At 39.1% G+C, this 25,861-nt stretch overlaps 3 protein-coding genes across 3 annotated transcripts in view; 2 read left to right on the top strand and 1 right to left on the bottom strand.

Moving 5' to 3' along the window:
• Window positions 1–2,462: 2,462 nt before the first annotated feature.
• Window positions 2,463–3,512, top strand: LOC107723230 (glycosyltransferase family 92 protein F13G3.3-like; the record flags this gene model as incomplete). Its single annotated transcript, XM_016531788.1, has 1 exon — window positions 2,463–3,512. A coding segment is annotated over exon 1 (1,041 nt), but the record flags the coding sequence as incomplete, so codon positions are not given.
• Window positions 3,513–3,519: 7 nt separating this feature from the next.
• LOC107723246 (glycosyltransferase family 92 protein F13G3.3-like) lies at window positions 3,520–4,613 on the top strand (the record flags this gene model as incomplete). The annotated part of the gene is made up of 1 exon (XM_016531810.1): window positions 3,520–4,613. A coding segment is annotated over one exon (1,083 nt), but the record flags the coding sequence as incomplete, so codon positions are not given.
• A 943-nt stretch (window positions 4,614–5,556) lies between these two features.
• hmcn2 (hemicentin 2) overlaps window positions 5,557–25,861 on the bottom strand; it is an 86,131-nt gene continuing 65,826 nt past the window's right edge. Inside the window, exons 62-81 of the mRNA XM_016531809.1 lie at window positions 24,195–24,385; window positions 23,884–24,097; window positions 23,672–23,806; window positions 22,743–22,933; window positions 22,484–22,565; window positions 22,228–22,398; window positions 17,141–17,293; window positions 16,696–16,833; window positions 16,429–16,550; window positions 13,707–13,947; window positions 13,514–13,573; window positions 13,259–13,378; window positions 12,880–13,014; window positions 12,573–12,692; window positions 11,841–11,966; window positions 11,631–11,759; window positions 11,163–11,474; window positions 10,273–10,392; window positions 9,022–9,148; window positions 5,557–7,051 (exon numbers count right to left, since the gene is read on the bottom strand). Of these exons, the coding sequence (XP_016387295.1) occupies window positions 6,676–7,051; window positions 9,022–9,148; window positions 10,273–10,392; window positions 11,163–11,474; window positions 11,631–11,759; window positions 11,841–11,966; window positions 12,573–12,692; window positions 12,880–13,014; window positions 13,259–13,378; window positions 13,514–13,573; window positions 13,707–13,947; window positions 16,429–16,550; window positions 16,696–16,833; window positions 17,141–17,293; window positions 22,228–22,398; window positions 22,484–22,565; window positions 22,743–22,933; window positions 23,672–23,806; window positions 23,884–24,097; window positions 24,195–24,385 (3,263 nt within the window). The 3' untranslated portion in view covers window positions 5,557–6,675. The remainder of the gene's footprint in view (window positions 7,052–9,021; window positions 9,149–10,272; window positions 10,393–11,162; window positions 11,475–11,630; window positions 11,760–11,840; window positions 11,967–12,572; window positions 12,693–12,879; window positions 13,015–13,258; window positions 13,379–13,513; window positions 13,574–13,706; window positions 13,948–16,428; window positions 16,551–16,695; window positions 16,834–17,140; window positions 17,294–22,227; window positions 22,399–22,483; window positions 22,566–22,742; window positions 22,934–23,671; window positions 23,807–23,883; window positions 24,098–24,194; window positions 24,386–25,861) is intronic.

Raw genomic sequence — 25,861 nt, forward strand, 5'->3', positions numbered from 1 at the left:
TGGTTTATCCAGTCCAATAAAAAGAGGTGAAGTCCCTTGAAGCAAGTGTGCAGGTTGTGTAAGTTTATGGCCAGGTAAACAGACCTATTTACAAAATATACCACCCAACAACATTGTAGGACTGAACAATAGGACCTACTAATTGTGTAAATGTGCTCTTAAAGGCTAAAAAACAAGTACAGGTTTATTTTAGTGGAGCTAATTTAGCTAAAACTGACGCTGTAATATTACAACAGTGGGCCTTACAGGGTTAACAGAGACACGCAGAACATGCAGGATTCATATTTAAATCGACTTTTGCGGCTTAAAGTCGGCAAGAAAGGGAAGTTGCGATTGTCTTGTCAAAAAGTATGTTGCTAACAAATTAGAAGTACAATTCATTCATGTAATGTGTAAGGTGCACAGGCAAATTTTGTTACCACTCTTTGTTACCAAATTTTGTTTTATGTTGTAAAATTACAACCTTGACATAACAAGCTCAAAATCTAATTTAATCAAAGTATTTAACAGTACCTTAATATCTGTGTGATCTACACATATTACTAATCACAGAACAAAATATTTTAGGCATTATACTTACTTGCATACTGGTTTATCCAGTCCAATAAAAAGAGGTGAAGTCCCAGTCGGCAAGAAAGGGAAGTTGCGATTGTCTTTTCTTCTCTACTGTTACGTATATCCGAGTCAAAAACGGCATCTGAAATGAGAGGGCGGGACTTGATTTCGTCCTTCGGGAATTGATTGGATCTAGTGATGGGAAATTCGGATCATTTTACCGACTCGGACCTTTGAGTCTCGTTCAGCAAAATGAACAAATCTTTTTTCGAGTCATTTCGTTCATTTTAGCAAAATATAATTAAAATGTTACTGTTACTTCCCTAACACGTCTACTACTTACGCAAACGTTGATCACACTACATTAAACTTATGGGGCTGTCACGTGATGAACGAACGACTCTAAAAACCCGAAGACTCGAAACAGGTGAACTACTTGACTAATTCCAGTACAGAACCTATAGGATGTTGCGCATGCGCGACTGAACGAATCACTCCCCGAGACGACTCGTTCTTCCCGAGTCACATTAAAGATTTGTTCAAAATGAACGAATCATTCAAGAATGACCCAACACTAATTGGATCGTTGGAAGCTGCGGCGTTGCTAACAAATGGCGCTTTTCCACTGCATGGTACGGACTTGACTAATTCCAGTACAGAACCTATAGGATGTTGCGCATGCGCGACTGAACGAATCACTCCCCGAGACGACTCGTTCTTCCCGAGTCACATTAAAGATTTGTTCAAAATGAACGAATCATTCAAGAATGACCCAACACTAATTGGATCGTTGGAAGCTGCGGCGTTGCTAACAAATGGCGCTTTTCCACTGCATGGTACGGTACGGTTCACTTTTGGGGGGCTTTCCACTGGGTGCAGTACCTGGTACTTTTCTTAGTACCACCTCAGTTGAGGTTCCAAGTGAACCGTAACGTTACCAAAACGTGACGTGTAAACTCTGCTGATCACGGATTGGCCGGAGAGAATCGTCGCTACCGTGGAATGAAAAAGTTTTTCAGGAGTCGCGGCAGTAGAGGCGGCGCAACAATAACGACATGTGAATAATCCTGCCCACTCTAACGCGGTACTAAACTGCAGTGGAAACGCAAACCGAGCCGAGCCGTGCCGTGACGAGCCGAGTCGTACCACGCAGTGGAAAAGCGCCAAAAATGGAGGCAGATCTGAATGCCAGTTTGCAGTTAGTGGTGGGGGATTATCTCCACTGGATTCACAGACGACACCCAAGCATGAATAAATGTTTTATTTATTAAGGATGACGACGATGATCACCGGCACAAAACATGCCTAAGCAGCGCGCGCGCGAGAGAGAGAGAGAGAGACTGCCTGGATGACTGAGCGCGTCCTCCATCAGGTTAACATAAGTCATATTCATGAAAAAACTTAGTTTGCGATGTCCTAAGAGTAATGTTGTCGTAATATCCTAATATCTTTTCAATGTTTAGGGGTATTGATTAATTCATTCAAAATTTGACAAATTCCGTGACATTCCGCATTTAACTGTGAATTCCGTTTTTATGACTGGATTCCGCGATTCCGTCCCCGTTTTCCGCATCGCGCCCTAGAAATGAGTCATGAACTGCAGCAAGATGTCATTTTATGCGAATCCCCAGACCTTTATCTACACATCAAGTATTATAATGGGAATATATATATCATCTTGGAGAGAGAGTTTTACCGTGCTGAATGTCATAACTGAACGTGACGTGCTGTTTGAATGGTGAGCGGAGAATAACTGACAGCTGCAGCAGAAGGAAGAATCGTATCAACTTGTGGAAAATGGGCATCTTATGACCCCTTTAACAAATATCTTTCAACAAATACCATCACTTTATCAGTTATGTATTTTGGATTGTTTTGACATTTCTTTGCTTTACTCCACAGCAACTAAAGGACAGATGGAAAAAGGCAAAGTGCTTCTTTCACTATTAATTGTCAGTATTATTGGCATTCTAGTTTTAGTGCACATGAACAGTCATACATATTACATACAAGCTCCTCTAACAATAAAATCTCCTCCATCAAATAATAAATTCAAAATCCCGGAGGCTTCATATTTAATAACACCCATCAAAGACTCTGAGCATTTCATGGTGTCTGCGTTTATCGACCACAGACTGGATGGGGTCATTCGAGTCATCAGCATAATCAACAGAAACAGTCTTCAGCCACTTTACTGTGTTCACTGCAGCGCTGAACAAGTCTGCAAAACTGTTCACACTGAGGTCCAGATACACAGCGACCATTTTAGCTTCCCGTATGGTGCCTCAGATGTGATTTGTAAAGGTAAACACATGCAAAATGCAACTCATGTCCTCATAACTGACAAGAAAGATTCAGTTGACCTCAAAATGGAATATCTGCCAATAAAAAATAAGGCTGTACAAGAGACTTTCAAGTTTAACTTCACCGTTTGCATCTCAAACCTTTTTGGCAACTACAACAATGTACTGCAGTTTGCTCAAACGATGGAGATGTACACGCTTTTGGGAGTACAGCATGTGGTCATCTATAAAACTGGTTGTGGACCAGACTTGAAAAAGCTCTTAAAACATTATGAAACAGAGGGGATACTGGAGATCGTTCCATGGCCTATCGACCAGTTTCTGAACCCTGCATCAGGCTGGAACATCAAGCACCACAAGGGAGACATTCAGTATTATGGTCAGTTAGTAACACTCAACGAGTGCATTTACAGGCACATGTACCAGTCAAAGTATGTTCTCCTGAATGACATTGATGAAATCATCATGCCTTACAAACACGCCAGTTTACCATCTCTAATGGAGGACCTCCAGTCTGCTCATCCCAATATAGGGGTGTTCCTCATAGAAAACCACATATTCCCTAAAACACAGTTTGAGGAGAGTGGGAAGTTCAAACGAGCAGAATGGAATAATATTCCTGGTGTTAATATCATGGAGCACATTTACAGAGATCATTCGAGTCATCAGCATAATCAACAGAAACAGTCTTCAGCCACTTTACTGTGTTCACTGCAGCGCTGAACAAGTCTGCAAAACTGTTCACACTGAGGTCCAGATACACAGCGACCATTTTAGCTTCCCGTATGGTGCCTCAGATGTGATTTGTAAAGGTAAACACATGCAAGATGCAACTCATGTCCTCATAACAACTGACAAGATAGATTCAGCCAACCTCAAAATGGAATATCTGCCAATAAAAAATAAGGTTGTACAAGAGACTTTCAAGTTTAACTTCACCGTTTGCATCTCAAACCTTTTTGGCAACTACAACAATGTACTGCAGTTTGCTCAATCAATGGAGATGTACAAGCTTCTGGGTGTACAGCATGTGGTCATCTATAAAACTAGTTGTGGACCAGACTTGGAAAAACTCTTAAAACATTATGAAACCGAGGGGATGCTGGAGATCGTTCCATGGCCTATCGACCAGTTTCTGAACCCTGCATCAGGCTGGAACATCAAGCACCACAAGGGAGACATTCAGTATTATGGTCAGTTAGTAACACTCAACGAGTGCATTTACAGGCACATGTACCAGTCAAAGTATGTTCTCCTGAATGACATTGATGAAATCATCATGCCTTACAAACACGCCAGTTTACCATCTCTAATGGAGGACCTCCAGTCTGCTCATCCCAATATAGGGGTGTTCCTCATAGAAAACCACATATTCCCTAAAACACAGTTTGAGGAGAGTGGGAAGTTCAAACGAGCAGAATGGAATAATATCCCAGGTGTCAATATCATGGAGCACATTTACAGAGAACCAAGTCGAAAAAACATTTACAATCCCACAAAGATGATTGTCAACCCAAGGAAGGTGCAGCAAACGTCAGTACACTCCTCTTTGAAAAACTTTGGAGGCAGTTTCCATGTACCGTTTAATGTATGTAGGATTGTACACGTGAGAGTCCCACTGCAGAGGCGTCTTACCAAAGAGCAACTCTTTGTAGACAAAAGAGTCTGGGACTTTGAGCAAGAGCTGATACAGAACGTTGACCAGACTTTGAAACGTTCTGGTTTCCTGAAGGCTTATAGTTGACATGTTTGTATAGTATTAATGTAAATATGCAAATATAGCCAAAACTGTATTTTCAAAACTATATTGAATTTTTTTTTACTTAAGAAAAACACAGTCTTTAAAATAATAATGCTTTTGAGTTGTTGCCACCGGCCCAACGGTTCAACTGTCAAATAAAATGCTCTTTAAAAAAAAAAAAAAAAACTTAAAAAGACAATAATCTAACAACTGAGATATGAAAGCATGGGTATTTGTCAAATAATGTCAAGCCAATATTTCATGCATAAATCACAGTATTTTGTAAATATTTGTAATTCAAAAATATGCCTGGTTATACTGTATGGATCTGATGAAAAAAAAAGTTGATACTCTCAATATACATATCAAATTAAATCATTTTGTCAATACCAGAATGTTTCGTTTTTAATGGGTTTAAGACCTTCTGATTATGTTCATTATGCAAGATGACCTTTTATCTTTTTTGAAATGCCCTACAGTTCAGGGTCAAACAAAAAAACTGGGGAAAAACATAACCTATTGATAGCCTATATTTGTTTATGCAAACTGCATATGACATTCAAAATATAATCAAATGCAAATTTATTGCAACCGCAGAAGTGCAGTTGATATGGCACTCAGAATCATAGAGGATCCTGTTGTTTCATCTCTCCCTATGAATTTTTTGACCTTAGGGTTAGCTCATTTATGCGCACCAGCTCATTGTGGACTGTAATTTGCATATGCAAACTTTCATTTAGTGTTTGCATCTGCTGAAGAATGATTAAATTGTAATGCATTTTATTGTCATTTAATGATTTAAAACAAAATCTGTTAGAACATAATTTTAACAGTCATAAGTTAGGAGAGTAACAGAGTTTGCCTTTACTTGGGATGAAACCTGTGACATTTGTGTTTTAATTACTATACACAAAACAGAGGCATTTTTATTGATTCATATTATTTAATGTTCCATCAGTTTAGCTCAACCAGGCACAGTGAAGATACTGGATTGGGACACGGATTCATATTCATACATACCTGCAAAGGTTTTAAATGGGTACTTAACCTACCTTAACCTATTATGTTTAGGGACTAGGTTTACTGGAACTCGCAGCTGGGGGATGATTACCTATATTATCTTTAGATGTTTAGCTTAGAGTGGTCACTTCTGCCCACTGAATGCCTATAAAATACAATGTATGCCTGCCTTGGTCCGACGCTGCCGACGTGAAGCGACAACACTGTCGGCTTTCGTTGCCGCTAGTTCTTTGAAGTCAGCTTAGTGTGACTTTTGATGAGTGCAGAGCCACACAGCACGCTCTCAATAAATAAGCCTGCTGAAGATACCCAAAAGTTTCCTGGTCTTTAGCATTTTAAAATTCTAAAGCAATGGATTCGTATGCATATCTTGACATATATTCCTTGCAAGGATTAAAAGGGAATGGTGTTTAATGTCAAAAAGATGGGTCTGCTTGACTAAAATAATATTTTTTAAAGAATTTTTATAATCTACAATGTAGATTCTACATTTCAGTTTCAAGGAGTCATTAGCAGAGAGAGCACAACCATAACAATATTCACAAACATTGCAAACACGCTCGCAATAATTCATACACGCACACACTCATTCTCATACGAGAGTACACTCAATAATGTACAAGAATATATCAATACAACATATGTTAAGTAAATATATCTAAACATACCAGTAATCAGTTTTAATGTAGGAAATTAGTTGGTGATCATATAACGCTGAAACTGAAGCCTGGTCAAAATGTCAGTGGGAAATGTCTTCTGCTATTATTTTTTGTTGTTTTAATACCAGATATATCCTGATTCATTACCACAAAAATGGAGAAATAACAGCACATCAGTGAAAACTAAAGAGCCCAGGTAAGATTTGAAAGCTACTACAATATTTTCAAATAATAGTAATTATAAAAGATGCAATGTATTTATTATCCTGATGATAATTCATTAATCTAACATTCCGCTCCACAAGAGGGCACATAAATAGGTGGGAATCGAGTTCATTTACTAATGCTTCTCCCATGTCCCATTAAGCAACAGTACATCCTGTGCAGTCTTGTGCACTCAGTAGGGGTATTTGGATATGGAGATGTAGATAATAAAGATACTCTGGTAGGTTATGCGCCCCTGGTCTGACAGCGTAGTGGCTTGTACCCGAAGTCGCACCAGGCCGGGCCAGTCTAAAGGCTTTACTGTGAATATGATGCCTCTTCCTGCTTCGTCCTTGATGCCAAATGGCCTCTCTCCATTTTCCCCTCCTTGCTCCAGGATAGTGAAGGATGTGTGGTCTTGGAGAACACCTGATTCGGAGAAAGCTGACAAACGAGCCAAGTTGTGGTGTGCTGGTATGCCCAGAGGAAGAGTGAGGAGCTTGTACTGGAGCAGAGGAAAGCCTGTGGAGCCACAATCTAGTCTGGAAGTGCAAGGCCTGTAGCAGGTGCTGGGATCAAAGCAATAGAGCAAATGTATATGGGCCAATAAGAGTGTCCATGTTAAAGAAATGAAAAAGAAAAAAAACTTGGTAAAAAGGAAAAAAGTTGGCAAGTATTCATGGAATGTTTTAATGCAGTTTTGAAAACCTTTTATAGCATTTTCAAGAAAAATGTAATGACTCTAAAAAGTGTGTACACATAAAAACAGTGTACACATCTTGACATCCTTTTCAAGTTTGTGTTTCCAAGTAATCTTTTTACATCATGAATTATTAATTCATAAATAATAATAAAAGTAAATAAAAATATAGCTGCAAGCAGCAATTATCGGGATTCAATCTTGTAACAAGCCTGTAACCCAGTGGTTCTCAAACTTTTTTGTCGCGAACCCCTTTAAACCTATAAAAAATCTGGCGCCTGAGTTTTCCTTAAGGCTTTATAGGATTTAGGGTAAATTTGGACAGGCCCCTTTTCTAAACGACCCCGTTATAGCTTCCCAAAGGGAACATTTAAAATTTTTTTTTAATAATTATTGGCCTAGAGAGTCTGAATTGTACTGCAGTGGTTTAATGCAATTATTGGCCTAGAGAGTCAACTGAATTGTACTGCAGTGTTTTTTTCCAGATTGAGTGAAAAAAAATCACAAAAGTAGGTTTTTTACATCTCAATCATTTAACAAACGATTTGATTGACAGCTACGGTTCTAGAGGCAAAGTTGTCCAGAATGAGGAGTTGTATCGTATAATATAAATATTGTGCGCATATGCAAAAAACCGCACGGCGTACAATCGTTTACGCCCTTGAAAATGCGATATCGCCCCCCAGTGGCCGATTTCTTTTGAATTTCTCTCAGACCTTTGGGGCTGTGAGTAGAACAGGCCCTTTCAAGTTTCGTTCCGATCGGCCTCCGTTAACCTTGTCTAACAGGTGCTCAACCTTCGTCGGCCAATGGCGGCCATGTTTTTTGAGATACGCAAATGTCCTTGTAGACACTTATAAAACTTGTAGACACCATTCAGGAGTTATAGGTATTTTACTAAAAGTGGCCCTGCCCCTTTCGAACGTTTTTGCTCCCCTCCCCTTCGCGTCCAGAGAATCTTTCTGCACTGGTTTGGTTGCAATCGGCCGAAAAACCTAGGACTAGTTCGCAAAAGTAGGTTTTGCAAAAAATGCAAAATACCCCAAAATTTCACCGGGCACACGATCAAATCTGAGGCGTGCGTTTTGTCCGGCGTGAGCAAAGGATTCCAACGACATCAGACACTTGAGCCTGCGACTGACGGTTTAAGAGTTATGAGTGATTTTGCACTTTTGATCGCTGTAGCACCCCCGTCAGGCCGATTGGGGTCACATTGTAGGCGATGCAATGCAAAAAATGCTTTTCTTACTTAGTTTTTTTTTGTCTTGTTTTCAGCCAAAATATCTAAAAATTACTTAAATCAAGAAGCATGATTTACAAATTATTGTCTTGTTTTCAGAACAATTTTGCTTAGAACAAGTAAAATAATCTGCCAATGGGGTAAGCAAAATAATCTTATTTCAAACAGAAAACAAGATTATTTTGCTTACCCAATGGGGCAGATTATTTTGCATGTTTTAGGCAAAAACTCACTTAATTTTGACGTTTTTTCTGAAAACAAGTCAATCATTTTTACTTGTCTAGAAAATCCTTCTTGATTTTCGATATTTTGGCTGGAAACAAGACAAAAAAAATCTAAGTAAGAAGAGCATTTTTTTTGCAGTGTGTGAGTACTACCATCCCTCCGAGTTTTAAGTCTCTATGACTCATGGTTTGGTCTGCACAATGAGTTTTATGTGGAGATCGCTGATCCGTGACCATTTATAACAATTACAATAGGGTTTCAGCGCTACGCGCTTGAACCCCTAAATAATAAAAAAAAAGCTGCTAAATAAGATTTTCTGTTCATTCATTTCTTTTGCTGAGGCTTTCATTCATTATATTACAAGCAAATCTTACCCTGGATTGCGTCCTCTTTGGTAGCTGGTGGGACAGGGTGTGTCAAGACACTGATAGCCCCCTCGTGTGTTAAAGCACATTTGGTTTGGGCCACACTGAACACCTTGCACAGTGCACTCATCAATATCTATAAGAAAAGTTGATTTTCAAACTTTTTTTTACATGAAAAAAGGCTTTATATACCAGTGGAGGCTTGTTGGGGGAGGCAGGGGAGGCACAGCTTCCCCATAATTTTGAGGTGAAAATGGGAGGAGGACGATTTAATGTTAATAAAATTCACAATTAATTTCAGTTCAGTTGTAATACCATATTACCAATTCAGTTGTAATACCATAACGTGAAAGCGTCGCTTTTCTATCGCGAATGTGAATCTGCTGATGTAATTACAACCGCTAATGATAGAGAAAGGTAGGGGGAGGCCAGGGCAGAGCTGAGTTCTCGTGCCTCCGTTGGTAAAAAAAAATGAGCCAATCACCATTGAGTGTTCACTTTCAGCGCTGAGGAGTGTTGAGGAAAGAAGCCTCCCATCTGAGGCTAACCAATCATCAAAGAGACGTAAATTACGTGATATTAGTTTGAACGTCTGCCTCTGCGCTGATAATGTACCAAGTAATTATGATGAGTAGCGATATTGAATAGGCTATTTGATCGCCAACAGATGTACCAAGCTGTCATTCAAACAGTAACGTTATATATACAAATTAAAAATAAAGGGAGAACATGCCTAAGCTGGATATAGGCTACAGCAGTCGGCTTAATTAAAAGGCGCAACAGGCATCTCTCTTTTAACACAGACTTTTAAGAAGGGATGGATCTTTGCTTCAAGTGATAGACCAGGTAAGTGACATTAGCTGTCATTCAAACAGTAAATATACACATTTAGGGAAAACAGCCTACGCTGGATATAGGCTACAGCAGTCGGCTTAATTAAATGGCGCAACAGGCAGCTCTCTTTTAACACAGACTTTTAAGAAGGGATGGATGTTTGCTTCAAGTGATAGGCCAGGTAAGTGAAATTATATTATCTTGCTGTATGTATGTCTTTTTCTTTACGTTTTCTGACTAAAAGCAACCAAAAAGCCATTTTAAAGTGGTTAAGCAAATAATAATAATAATAATAATCGGCAGGGATCCCAGACCAATACAATTAGGGTGCCTCCTCTATTTTAAAACCCACGAGCCGCCACTGTTATACAGGAATGTGTGAGTTAATGAAAGACCTTTTTTTAATAAAAAGTGCAAAAGACTCACCTTTGCAAGTCCGGCCATTGGATAATAGTTGGTATCCTGGTGGGCAAGTGCACTGGTAGCTTCCTATTGTGTTTCTGCACTCATGTTGGCAAGGCTTTTTAAATGCACATTCATCGATATCTTTGTGAAAGAAGAAAGACTGTTCAATCATGACAACTCTCGGAAGATTTTAGCATGGTGATGGATATGACAATGTTAATGTATTTGGTCTTGGCGGAATAGATCTGCTACGCTGCTGCTGTTGGTTATTGCTGTAGTTGTAGATTATTGCTGCTGCTGCAAGCAAGTACAGGAACTTGCTACTGCCAATGCATATGGCGATACGGTGCCATGAGTATTTAAGACATACTGCTGCTGCACAAATAGCATATAAAATAACCCCTAGCAGATCTATACAGGTGGAGCTGGGGAAGGTGGAGGGTTTCAGAGAAACTCTGAAAGCGCGCTGCAGGAATCTCTAGTGAATGCTAGCCAGCCATATAAATGCAAGGCAGTAAGCTCATTGGCTGCATATGCAGCATGAACCAATCAGCTTGTGCCAAGTCATTTAACTCTCTGAATATCATCGGTTACGTTAACAACCAGTCGCCTGCGCCATCTAGAGTTTCATGACTGAACTATATATTTCTGGTAAATTATAGTCTTGAATATATCAATTAAAAACAAAGTAAAATAAAGTCCAGGGTTGATGGTATTTAAGTCAAGTGATGGTTTAAATAAAATAAAAATAAGTAAAAAAAATATAAAAATATAATAAAATTCAACCCTTTTGATGCAAATTCAACCCTTTTGACTGGCCATCCATACAGCATGTTGCCCTGCTATTGCTGGGATAGGTTCCAGTCTCAGTTTGGATAAGATAAGATACAATACAGTGTAATGTTACACACCTATGCAAGTACCATCCTTGCTGGTGTATCCAACTGGGCATTCATGCCTGGGACGACGTGAAGATCCAAGGTGCTCTGGTAGGACTGAGAGGCGAGTGAGGTAAGGTCGCTCTAAAGTAGATACCAGCTGGGGCCGCAGCCTGGCTTGTACCCGGGTACTGTTGGTAAAGATATGCCCTCTCTCAATCCCAGCACATGAGCGACCATCACCCAGAAGAACCGTCCCTGGTGGACAAAGGCAGCGGAAGCTGCCTGGAACATTCCGGCACTGAAAAGCACAAGGGCTGGGCACCTGCGCACATTCGTCAATATCTGTAATGCCAAAAAATAACATGCATTAGTTTTACATAGTTTATAAATGTGAGTGATTTCAGTTATTTATTTTTTTTTTTTCATAATTAGACTTTAGCCTGGATTTCACAGACAGGGTCACATATTTGAAATTGCTTGACTGTTTATGACCCTTACCTAAGCAAGGTCGACCTACACCTTGAGAGCGGTAGCCTCGAGGACAAACACATCCATACCCACCAATCGTGTTCTGGCAGATTTGACTGTAGCGGCACATGTGACTGCCATCCTGGCATTCGTCTATGTCTGCGAGGAACAGAGGGCATGTCACATTTAAAATAAACTGATTTGTTGAAGTAACAGGGTCTTAATTGTGTGACTCCTTACCCACACACACTCCATTTTCCGCTGTGGTCATGCCAGATGGGCAGCTGTCAAAACACTGATATCCTCCATCTGTGTTTCGGCACTGTTGGTGTGCTGGACACACATTCCTCAAACACTCATTTATATCTGATTATAAACAAGCATAAATGATGTTAAGTAAAATGCAAGCTTACTAAGCTACAGTTTTGAGTCTGTTAATATCTTCTGAGCACAATATTGCCTGAGTCATTCAAAAACTTCTATGCATCTTCCACCCTTGGTGTGTTTGTTTAAATTTCCTCATAACTGCACACTGAACGAATTTTAAGGAAATTAAAAATATAAAATATATATTTAAAGGTAAAGTCTGAAAAAAATTACATTCTGTCATCATTGATGTCGTTCCAATCCTGTATGACTTTCTTTCTTTTGCTGAACACAATAGATATTTGAATGTCTCAATGGAAGTCAATGGGCTTCAATGTTGTTTGGCTCCCACTGTTCAAAATATCTTCTTTTATGTTCCCAGTTTCAGTTTTGGGATGACAAGAAGGTGAATAAATGATGACATAATTTCATCTCCCAGAGTGTAAAACAAAAGTAAAAACGCATTCCTATGCATTCCTAACTGGTCCGATGGAAGTCTTAGAGTCTGAAAAGTGTAAATCCCGTGAGACGTACTATTCAAAAACTCCACTAACCAACACCAGTGAACCTGTGAAATTCAATATGGTTTTACAAAATGACACTGACCCAGGCAGCGATGTCCCACTAGCTGGTATCCTGGATGGCAGGTGCAACGGTAGGAGCCTAGAGTATTGAAACACTGCTGCTGGCATGGAGAGACTGCTGATTCTTGACACTCATCCACATCTGAAGGAAAAGATTGGTCATTTTACTCCTCTACATTCTGGATAGTTCCTGCATCTAGAACAATTCAGTCTAAAGAGTTTCATTGTGAAAATCTCAATGACTTTTCTAATTGTTGTTGACTTGAGAATTGAATAAAGCTAATAAATTCTCCATCCATTATCCATTGACCACCATATTTTAAACTAACCTTCACAGCTGGTGCCAACTAAACTGGGTTTGAAGCCCAGGCCACACTTGGCTTGACAGCGATACGTCCCAACAGTGTTCACACACTGCTGGTTGGGGTGACACAAGTGGGAACCTTGGGTGCACTCATCAATATCTGAATCACAACATAAATCACAGTAAGCAACTGGAGATTAACTTTTCACTGCCTTCCAGTCAAATGTGCTAATATCATCTAGGAACATTTGAACTTTATTATGGATAGTGCCATCAAAATACTGTATCTTGAATTTTTGGGTTTAAAAGTTAATTTGTAAAAAAACAAAACATTTCTTAATATAGATTATTTGAAATAAAATTTTTACTTCAATTGGAGAATGTATGATTAATAGAGATCTGACCTCGGCAGGTGTTGGACTCGGTAGAGATGGTGAATCCAGAAGGACACACGCAGGAGAAACCACCCATGATATTATTACATGAGTGTGAGCAGGGAGAGTCAATAGCACATTCGTCCTCATCTAAAAGACAAAACAACAACAAAATATTCCAATCACATTCTACAATAAATTTTGTTTTGATATTGGTAAAAGAATGTGGGCTTTCATAGCTTATATGCAATTGCATATACATTTTAAAACTGTTGAAGTACATACCGGCACAGTAAGATGCTGTGTCCAATACAAAACCTTTTGGACACGTCTCTCCATCACCCTCTGCACACAAACAAATAATTGATTATGTATTTTTTAATTGAAATAGGATTTATTAGAAATTATTCTAACAATTTACACATCATTTTACACATTGTCAATTAACTGAAAAAAAAAACCTATCCCATGTACTGACCTGGTATGAGTAAACTGGCAGTCATCTTGAACTCCAGGCTGAGAGTGAAAAAGCGGTAGGTGCTACTTATTCCTGTCAGTCTGAGAAGCTGCAGCAGGGGCCCCTGACGGTTCTCCGGCCCTTCAAAAACCACAGAATGATTGCATCTTAAGGTCAGAGGAGCCCCGTCCCACATGTGATTCTGTGAGGACCAGGAATAAAGCTGCCCGGAGCCTGTCTGCACATATGACTCGTCAAACTCCTAATGAACAGACGGAAAGAAAATCAAATACTTTTCAAGAATTCATTTTTGTATGATCTATCACTTTAAGAGTATTTCTAACAATACCTACGTATTTGGTAAATTTTTATTAACTACTTTTCTATTTATACATTTGTACATACACTACTGCCTAAAGTGTTTTTTTTAAAAGAAATTAATGCTTTTATACAGCAACAATGCATTAAATGTATCAATTGTGACAGTAAAGTGTTACAAAAGATATTTCATTCTTGGTTTCACCAAAAATATTAAGCAGCACAACTGTTTTCAACACTGATAATATTAAAAATTCTTTCTTGACTACCATATCAGCATATTAGAATGATTTCTGAAACATCATGTGACACTGAAGACTAGAGTAATGATGCTGAAACTTGCATCAGTGTGGAAAGGTCTGAAAGACAACACTAACTACAAGGCAACATCCCCCAGCACTGAGGCGAATCAACAACTTGCTGAAGACCTGAATGAGTTTTATTGTAGATTTGAAACTGGTCTCAAACCCCACACCCCATCTACACAACCATTAACACCTCCAGCAAACCCCCTCTCCCCCCCTCCTGCACTTCAGATCAGTGAAGATGATGTGCGTCAGGGTCTTCCGGAAGCAGAAGAGACGGAAAGCACCAGGCACAGATTGTGTTACACCAGCCTGTCTAAAATCCTGTGCTGACCAGCTGGCCCCCATCTTCACACAGATCTTCAACAGATCACTGGAGCTGTGCGAAGTCCCTGCCTGCCTGCTTCAAGCGCTCCACCATCATCCCCATCCCAAAGAAACTCAAGATAACAGGGCTTAATATTACTACAGACCTGTGGCTCTAATGTCTGTGGTCATGAAGTCATTTGAAAGACTGGTACTGACCCACCTGAAGGACATCACTGGACCCTTACTGGACCCCCTGTATTTTGCTTACTGAGCAAACAGGTCTGTGGATGATGCAGTCAACATGGGACTGCACTTCATCCTGCAGCATCTGTACAAATCAGGGACTTATGTGAGGATCCTATTTTTGGACTTTAGTTCGGCCTACAACACCATTATTCCAACACTCCTCCAGAACAAACTAACCCAGCTCTCTGTCCCTATCTCTATCTGTCAGTGGATCACCAGCTTTCTGACAGATAGGCAACAGCTAGTGAGACTGGGTAAATTCATGTCAAACAGCCGCTCCACCAACACAGCTCTCTGTCCCTATCTCTATCTGTCAGTGGATCACCAGCTTTCTGACAGATAGGCAACAGCTAGTGAGACTGGGGAAATTCATGTCAAACAGCCGCACCATCAGCACTGGAGCCCCTCAGGGTTATGTCCTCTCCTCACTGCTCTTCTCCCTCTACACAAATGACTGCACCTCTAAAGACCCCTATGTCAAGCTTCTGAAGTTCGCAGATGACACCACACTTATCGGCTTCATTCAAGACGGTGACGAGTCTGCTTACAGACAAGAGGTTGAACAGCTGGCTGTCTGGTGCCGTCTTAACAACCTGGAGCTCAACACGCTCAAAACAGTGGAGATGATCGTGGACTTCAGGAGAAACCCCCCTGCCCTCCCCCCACTCACCATCATGGACAGCACTGTAACAACAGTGGAGTCATTCAGATTCTTGGGCACCACCATCTCCCAGGACCTGAAGTGGGACACTCGCATCGACTTCATTGTTAAAAAAGCTATCATCGAGTTCTGTGTACTTCAATAACTGTCTGGTTTGGCTCAGCTACAAAATCAGACATCAGAAGACTACAGAGAACGGTTCGGACTTCTGAGAGGATTATTGGTGCTCCCCTGCCCACCCTTCAAGAACTGTATACATCCAGAATGAGGAAAAGGGCTCCGAAAATCACTCTGGATCCCTCACATCCAAACCATCCCCTTTTTGAACTTTTGCCATCTGGCCGGCGCTACAGAGCACCAAATACCAGGACAGCCAGGCACAAGAACAGTTTCTTCTCCCAGACAATCTACCTCATGAACAGTTAAATGTTCCCCATTGTGCAATAAAAATATGTGCAATAACCTTATATTTATTACCACCCCACATCCTAGTACATCCCTACATCTTATTTTATTTGATTCCTATTCTACTCTATCTATAGCACCATTTATTTTTCTATTTACATGTGTATTTTTTTATTCTCATCTTATTTTTTATTGTCTGTGTGTTGTTGTTGTCTCTGTGTACTGGAAGCTTGTGACACTAAAACAAATTACTTGTATGCGCAAGCTTTGCTAGAAAATAAATAAATCACATTTTAAAATATACTAAAATAGAAAAGTTATTTTAATTTGTAAAATATTTAAAAAATATTACTATGTTGCTGTATTGTTTTGATCCAATAAATGCAGCCTTAGAGAGGAGAAGAGACTTGAAAAATCCTTAATGACCCCAAATTTTTGAAAAGTAGTTTACATAAATGCAAGTCAGAGAGTATTACATCCATGAGTTTGAAAAACCAACCTGCAGATTGAGATTAGAAGTCAACAGCATAGGAGGAACAAAGCCGTTGATCACAATGTCTACTAGCAGAGCCCCTTCCGCATCCAGACCTCTGGCCACATGAGTCAGCTTTAAGACCTCTCCTGTCATTCCAAGGCAGAAGACACATTCAATTGATAGAATCCAAAATGAAGTCCTCTCAGCAACAGAAAATTAGTTTTTGTCCCATTTACAACAACAGATATGTTAATTAGGCTCTTCAAAGTGGCATGTATGGAAAGCTGTAACCTGTGTCAAACTCCAGCTGAGATTCCTGTCTGAACTGCGCTTGAGTGAGAGAGAAGCCATTTTGGGTTTCCGGTGATTGATATACAGTTGTCCAGTAAATTGGGGCAAATACTGACACAAGAACTCGCAACAAAGGACCTGTAATGCAGGAAGGTTTCAAATAATAGATTCAAAATAAAACAGCAGGGTCTTATTGTCAGAGAAAGAACATTGGCAGTTTAAATGTGTTGTCTGGTACTTCTTGATGTCTGTTTGAAAGCACACTTGTCAAATGACAAGTACAATAGAAAGGATTTTTTTTCATGTTATCAAGGACCAGTTTCTCCTGTTCTTGTCAGCTGTAAGTCAACATAGCTTTAATTGAGCATTACTGATTGTCTAAATTCACTCTGGCACATGGCCAAACCACACTGTGCATAGTATACACTCATGTAAATACACTCACCGACACTTGGAGGAATGTTTTCTACATGGGCATCCAGCGTGCTGGTGCCATCCGCTTCATTCTCTGTGATATTGGCTTCCAGATAGGCCACTCCAAACTCCTTCTCATTAATCATGCCTATCAGACTGCCCCGTGCACGCCGTGGAGACTCGCCTACACAACAGAGAAGAAAGACAGTGTGTAAGGGTTCTTGTAGTCTGTAACATCACAGAGAGTCTGAGGCACATTTTAGACTAAAATGGCGAGATTTTTGGTCTGCTAAAGTTACAAGGAGTAATGGCATATGTTACAATGAGTGCTTTTGAATATTATTCGATTCTGGCAACAATGGTATCATAAACCACATTTCTGTCATGACAACTCTCGGAGGGATTGGCATGGTAATGTACATGACAATGTTAATGTATTTGGTCTTGGCGGAATAGATCTGTTATTTGGTGCTGCTGCTGCTGCAGAGCAAGTACCGAGACTTGCTACTGCCAATACATCCACAACATGCTGCTGTGAGCATGTAAGAAATATAGCTGCTGCAAATATAACGCATGAAATAACCCCCATATAGGCCTAGCGTACATTAATCACCTCGTAGCAGATCTATACAGGTGGAGCTGGGGAAGGTTTGTGAAGCAAGCTGCAACTGCTACGGCAAGCACTAATCATATATTTGAATGTTGAGCAGCGAGAACTCTGCCAGAACTCTGTATTAATATCTCATAACACAAGTGAAGACTGGAGATGCATTTGTTATTACCAGTTGGAAATTGTAATGCGTCTCGGCTGACTTGTAAACCATATAAAAAACCTTAATACCAGGTGGAAATGGGATCTAGAAACATTAATTTTCTTCAATAGATTGCTGTAGAAGTTGGCATTACGCTGGTTTCCTCAACAAAAACCCAAAAGCATATTGCAGAAAATAAGCTCTGTGACCAACAGACTTCTTGTTTGTCATGATAATCTTCACAAACGAACATGTAGGGGGGCTTTGATTCCCTCGTGAAGCCAAACACTCAGGAACTCTCGCAATGCAAATGCCATGCCACAAAACAATAAACTCTCTAATCAGATAGGAAGATCTGAAAGAAAGACCATTTGCTCGTCGGTCCCTTTACCCATCCTTCCCCCCGGGGCTTTGATCCCCTCATGAAGCCAAACACTCAGGAACTCTCGCAATGCAAATGCCATGCCACAAAACAATAAACTCTCTAATCAGATAGGAAGATCTGAAAGAAAGACCATTTGCTTGTCAGTCCCTTCACCCATCCTTCCCCCCTGGGCACATGGTCCAGGTCACTAAAGGTTGACAGAGAAATGCCAAGAACTCAAGTTGCTATGCTCATATAAAACATTTATTATATCTTCAAAATTCATGATCGTAAACTCATGTTTGGTATCAACTTTACAATCTCAGTGCGATTGGAAATGTGATCTCAGTCCCATATCAGTAGAACAGACCAAAAATAAAGATCTCAAATCTGAGAAAAATGCTGTTCTTCTGGTATGGGTTGCGCCCCTGATAAGGTCTTTGCCAGATGTTGTTTTTTCAACCCCAGGTTAGATATGGCTTTCAAGTCATTTCATGTCCCAGCAAAAGGTCCTGTGAAGCTTTTATTATGCTAAATTTAGGATTGATTTGTTTTGATTTGAGTATTTAAAGAGGATTGGTGAAACATTCAGGGAAGCATCTGTAAACAGAACTTCCCACACGATTGTCGTGTGTCTCTGTATTTGCCAAGTATGCTGACTCTTTGAAATTATTTTAGTGTTACTTTCTTATTCTAGGTTTGTGTTTCATGCTGATCAGTTGTGTAACCAAATTTTAATACATTTCCTGTAATTGATGTATTCTCATTGTGGATTGATTGAATTAACTCTTTTTGATTATTGTTTGATGATGCCTGGCAAAAATAAATGTTAATTTTGATTTATTCTGGGTTTTCTAGAAATCATTTTTTCAAGTAGATTATTGTGTAGTCTAGCCTTTTCGCAAATCTGCGTCCAGGACAAATCATACTTAAGTACCAATGAGCGGGGCAGAGGGCTCTCCATTAGGGATCTTCTGATTTCTGTTTGTCACTGGCTTAACAAGTTACAGCTTTCGTGATTATGGAGAAATTATTACACTTTTTGTTATGTACTAGCAGGGTGCAGCCTACTTAAAGGTATTTAATCACACTGTATCCTCTGAGTAACACCAGAACTGGCGAGTTTGTGTCCGTGGGTTCACAAATGGCGCTTTTCCAAGAAATAATTTTTTCAAGTAGATTATTGTGTAGTCTAGCCTTTTCGCAAATCTGCGTCCAGGACAAATCATACTTAAGTACCAATGAGCGGGGCAGAGGGCTCTCCATTAGGGATCTTCTGATTTCTGTTTGTCACTGGCTTAACAAGTTACAGCTTTCGTGATTATGGAGAAATTATTACACTTTTTGTTATGTACTAGCAGGGTGCAGCCTACTTAAAGGTATTTAATCACACTGTATCCTCTGAGTAACACCAGAACTGGCGAGTTTGTGTCCGTGGGTTCACAAATGGCGCTTTTCCACTGCGTGGTACGGCTCGGCACGTTCGCGTTTCCACTGCAGTTCAGTACCGCTTTAGAGTGGGCGGGATAATTCACATGTCATTATAGTTGCGCCGCCTCTACTACCACGACTCCTAAAAAAAAACGTTTCTATTCCGCGTCGCCCCATCAAGATCTCGCTGGATCCGCTCCTCTGCTATCAACGAGAGGAACGTCTGTTCTTCCGCAACAGACAACAAAACTTTTTGGTTGTTAAAAAAAGGTGCGCTCGTTCAAAACAGTTGGGTTCGATCCTTCGCTGGCTGTGCTGATTTAAATCTAGCGTTTTTTTTGTGTTTGTGTCGCAAGTTCAGTGACGCAGGTAGTGCCGATTCTCTCCGGCCAATCCGTGATCAGGTTTACACGTCACGTTTTTTTTGGTAACGGTACGGTACGCTTGGAACCCCAACCGAGGTGGTACTAAAAAAAGTACCAGGTACCAGGTACTGTACCCAGTGGAAAACCCCCAAAAAGTGAACCGTACCGAGCCGTACCGTGCCGTACCATGCAGTGAAAAAGTGCCATAAATGGCCAAGTGAATTTCTGAGCGATGTTAGGTCCTTAATGAATGAATAATTGAAAGTATGGAATCTCCAGAATAATCAAATATCTAAATCATAGTCGTTAGTTGTGATCAGCTTTTAAATTGCATTAAAGAATTACCAACAATTGGAGTCAGATTAAATTATTCATGGAGTCAGAATTTTGATTGGAAACCAAATTTGAATGATTTAAGATAATTTCTTGCAGAAGCGCCGTGTAAGACATACACGCAGAAAACCTTCGACCAGGCCGCTGGATTCCGCTTTTTGGGCCGGCGGGTGGATCCTTACAAACACAACATATGAATTTTGACGTCTATATACAATCGGCAGAAGTAAAAAGCTAAACGTAGGAGCATGAATATAAAACAACAAGGCTGTGAAAGTGGACTAGTGAGCAGATGAGTTTTCATGTTATGGCATCATGTGAGCTTCCTGTGATGACATTTGATGTCCTGACAAACTCGGTCTCATTTATCCGCCTTTTAACTGTCACCGTCCCGTATACGGGACGCCTAAGTTTACTTCACTATAGTACAATTAAATCCTAATATAATCATGACAAACTATATATCATTGGAAAGGTCTAAGACTCCTAAATAGATATTTTGCCATTTTATTTTGTTACAAATTATGTAGGAACAGTAATTATTTTTAGTAATTTTAGTTAATTTAGTAATTAATTTATTACAAGAGTGCACCAAGAGTCTATGACAAATCTACATCATAACAGGAGTTCTGACCTTTGTCACAAAAAGTCTTTATTTCGTTGCCATTTTCCCTATCTCATGTTTTAGTAATCATCATAAGTTATATACAATTTGAAAGCTTAAAATCTCAAAATGTATCCTGTGAAAACCATTTTGAAACCGGACATTGCGTTACCATAGAAATGGTATTTCAAAATCTTTTAGCGGTCTCCTCCCCCTTAGCGGGGGTGTCATATTACAAAATGTATTACGGTCTTTTAGAATCAAAACTTTTTATAATCTTGACAAAATACATATCGTTGGAAAGGTCTGAGTCTCAAGATTCCATATTTTGTGATAGATATAATATTGAGAGAGAAATTGATAGATTTGTGACAAAAAAATGCATCAACAATTTTTTTAATGGAGTTTGGGTGTCACCCGGTGGCTTTTTTTTTGAATAACGCCTAAACAAAATTGCATATGAACCTCAATTTTTTTTTTATATTAACTTCAAATTTGGAACACAACTTATGTAGACATATGGCTTTAATTTTATAGCAGTTTTGTATTTTAACTTTTTTTTAAATATTTATTTTATATAAAATAAAAGATACAAAGATGAAAGAGATCCGCACTCCTCCAAATGCAGCTAAAAAAGCTTATTCCATTTATTATTCAGAGGTCACAAAAATATGTAGAAAGAAGTGCAAAAGTGCAAGTGCAGAACGTTTTCGGGTATTAACCCTTCCTCAGTGCCATGTCTACATATTTTCTACATATTTCTACATACATGTTCTACATATTTTTGTGACCTCTGAATAATAAATGGAATTAAGCTTTTTTAGCTGCATTTGGAGGAGTGCGGATCTCTTTCATCTTTGTATCTTTGTATATTTTGGATCTACGCACCATATGTTTTTGTTTACTGGATTTTTGGACGAGTGTTTGGCGCTACTGCCTTTTTTGTGGAATATAAAAAATTTCTGAAGACAATCACCTATTGCACTTTTAAGTAAAAGCCTTAATAAAATCACAAATGAGTATAACGGATATATTTTATGTCATAGAATAAAACTTTAAAATATCTTGATCTTGTGTTAAACACAGACGTTATTTCACGCTTTTAACCAAAAGTCCATTCAAAAAATCCATTAACACTGGAACAATGGCGATGGACATGTTAAAAGGCTAACTTGTTTCTGGATTTTGGCCTACAAAAATACATTATCCCTACAGTTCTCTAATTAGGATTTTAAACTATATGGTTTCTTTCAATAAACACAGATGCACCTGGACACAAAGAGGCCTGGCATTTCCTGGAATCCACGTTTGGACCCTCGCACGATGGCCCACCATTGGCTGGAGTTGGGTTGTTACAGAATCTGATTCGCTCCTGGATGCCTTGCCCACAGGTGGCACTGCACGGGCCCCACTCCTCCCAGTTTGAGTAGCCCCCTGGAACTGCAATAACAGTACAGAATGTGAAATTACTTTAAATGCTAATCTAAAATATACAGATGAACATGGCTCTAATAAAATAATTTACCTTGTACTTTCAGAGATATTGTTCTTTCCGCAGCGCCCGCCTCACTTTCAGCAACACATCTGTACTCTCCTGAATCTCCGATCTGGAAAACACACACATTTACCTCTCACACATTTCTTTCATTAGAATGTGCAGTGGTGAGCTGGTCAAATAGCCTTTGACACCTTGAAAAGCCTTTAAAATCGTATTCAATCATTTTAGCGTTGCACCAAAATACTAAATAATGTAGTCATTATTCACACAAATAAGGACTGGTTACCGTGGCACTATACAAAGCCAGAGAGCCATTGCGGAGGGGATGAAACCGCAGAGAGCCAAGTATCGGCCGGCCATCTTTGTGCCACCGCAAGGAAGGGACAGGGTCCCCGCTGACAGCGCAGTCCAGCATGGCAGCTTTACCCTGAACTACAGTCTTAGTTGTGTGGGCTTCCCCTCTCAGCATGGGAGGTTCTGTAAAGACAGAGTGTATGCTTAACAGTAGCTAGCTCTTTAAATTAGAAAAAAGTTAATTTAACATATTGAACTATACAGTCACAAGGCATCATCTAGAACAGTGTTTTTCAGCCTTTTTGACTTTGAAGAACCCAATATGTAAGCCAATAGGTTTCCGATGGTACATCTTCTGATAAACTAGGGCATAAACTAGGGCTGTCTGTGGATTAAAATAAGCAACTAAAATAATTATAATTAAAATAAAAAGTTTTAGAATTTCAGAAGTTCTAACAGCTAAATATTCTTTAGGGTTTACATAGCTTTTCCAGTTGTTTGTGATTTACAGAACAAGGATTTCTACCCATTTCTACCCAGTACAATATTTTAGAACTTGGCATAACTACAACATGTTGTTGGTGTTTTAAGGTTTTATTTATTTAATGACTATTCTAGGTCTAAATTTAGGCTACCTCATATATCTAAGTTTTCCAACACTGTGGGAACCCCGGTTCTTCAATTAAATAAAAATGCTGAGGGAGTGAATTAAAACAAAACATATCTTAATGTTTATTTTGGTCTTATTTTAAATAATTTAAGACTTTTTGTGCCCCCCTTGGAAGACTGCTGAGGTTGAGAAACACTGATCTAGAGGCATTCAAACACTACTACTTATATTTTCCACTTTTGAAAAAAAAAATTTTAATACAACTGAATACAATTGTTGAATACAATTTTAAAAAATGAATAAATGCATACCTCTGACACGCACAAACGAAAGAGCCCTTATGGATCCTACAGTGTTCTCTGCAATGCAGACGTAGGTGCCACCATCACTTACAGTGGCATTGTCAATAATCACTGAACTTCTGCCAGATCCATCAACACTTGCACCTGTGGGCAAAAATTAGAGAATTCTTGTTATGCTGGAAAAAAGGTATCGAAGGAAAGACGATAAACTCCTCTCATACCTGTATAGGGCCTGTTGTTGGCAGTCCAGGTTATGGTGGGGGGTGGAGTACCCTGAGCATGGCAGGACAGGGTGAGACTTTGGCCTTTATTCAACGTCACATCACCAGGTAACTCTTTAAAAGCAGGTCTCATGTTGACAGACAGGCGAATGTCCCGTCGAGCTGTTCCAGCAGTGTTGGTGGCTACACATGTGAACAGACCCGCATCACCAGGCTGCAAAAATACATAAAGTAACATCATGACTTTATATGAAGGGTATTTTAAATGGGCATTCTGGTCATTTATATCCAATAAAATGCATATTACTGACCTCAGCCCTTTCGATAATCAGTTCTCCTGACCTCAGCAGAGTGAATTTGCCCGGGAGGGTTGGCACAGGGACTCCCTGTTTCTCCCAGCTCACCCTGGGCTCTGGAAGACCCTGTGCTGCACATGGCAGAAGTGCTTGAAATCCCTGGATGACGGACATCTCTGACTGACCAACATAAATCTGTGGTGGGGCTAAGAGGAGAGACATATAAAGATATTAATGAATAAAATGTATATTAATGTCTTTCATTAATAGTCATTAATAGGTTTAAAATGCTTAAGACCACAGTTTGATAAATGTAATGTAATGCTAAATATATGTAAACATATTTTTTATTTTACATGAGCAATATCACACGAGTAGCGATGTGATATGTCTGCATATCGGCATGCATGGCTGCGGCACAGGCAACTACATTCTCACCTAAAAAAAACCTCTTAAAACTACATTCCATGACACTCTCTGTGAGAAATACTGCAAACAGAGTGATACAAACAGTTAAACGGTTGGAGTTCTGTTATTACTAGAATATCACACTCCTGGAAAAGGCTCTTAGCCAATCATGTTCAAGGACCAGAAAGATCTATTGTATAAATAATTATAAAATATAAAAATACAAAAATTATTTAAATTACGTTGTAAAATTGTTTTTTCTTCATCAGTTATTTTATCATATTGTCAGTAAAAAAATGGAAACATTTAAAACAAGATACATATATCTGTTTAAAGACTTATTTATTTTAAAATGATATATAATATACATTTAATAATAATTCATTTTAAGACTTATTATATATTTTATTATAATAGAATACATTTTAAAGTTGTTGTATAATAATAATGTTAAGACAGTGTTGCTTTCACCACCCTGAATTCTTTTTAAGCATAAACATCAATATATTTTCTTACATTCACGCCAAATTATAATTTTTAAATATGGGGGTTTAGGATAGGATGTTTAGATATTTTAATGGAAAATAAGACAAAAATACAGAAAAATTACATTATTTTTGTAGGGTGTGGCTTTTCAGAATACTTAATGTTTCAAAGCAGTTAAGATTTATTATTTATTGCATTTTTGTGCATTAGTAAATATGTATTATTAATATGTTCTAATAATTAAGGCTTATTATATATTTTATTACAATAGCATAGACTTCAATGTTGTATAATCAATAATGTTAATACTTCTTGTTTTCACCACATTGATAAAATGTCTGTTTTTCTTGTTTTAAGTATATATTGTTGTTAAAGTTAATTATTTAAAAAATAATAATTTGCCAGTGTGGGGAGGGGGACCTTATAACTTAAAGGGGTCATCGGATGCAAAATTCACTTTTACATGTTGTTTGAACTGAAATGTGTGTTGGCAGTGTGTGTACACAACCAGCCTATAATGATAAAAATCCACCCAGTGGTTTATTTAAAATCTCGATAAATTCAAACCCCTTTCTCAAATCAAGCAGTTCTCAGATTCCTGCCAGTGTGACGTCATACAGGGCAAGCCACTCCCCCGATAGTTGATTGACACTGGCGTCTTACCTTAGACCCGCCCTGAGTGAGCTGTCAACAGTCTGCCATTGTTTCACCGCCGGAGCAGGTGTAGACAACAATGTCTCCTAAGCGATCGAGGTGTTTTGTTGTTGGATGTAATGATGAACATAGCA

The sequence above is a fragment of the Sinocyclocheilus rhinocerous genome, unplaced genomic scaffold (genome assembly GCF_001515625.1).
Source record: "Sinocyclocheilus rhinocerous isolate Xijiao unplaced genomic scaffold, SAMN03320098_v1.1 scaffold2199, whole genome shotgun sequence".
Classification (NCBI taxonomy): domain Eukaryota; kingdom Metazoa; phylum Chordata; class Actinopteri; order Cypriniformes; family Cyprinidae; genus Sinocyclocheilus; species Sinocyclocheilus rhinocerous.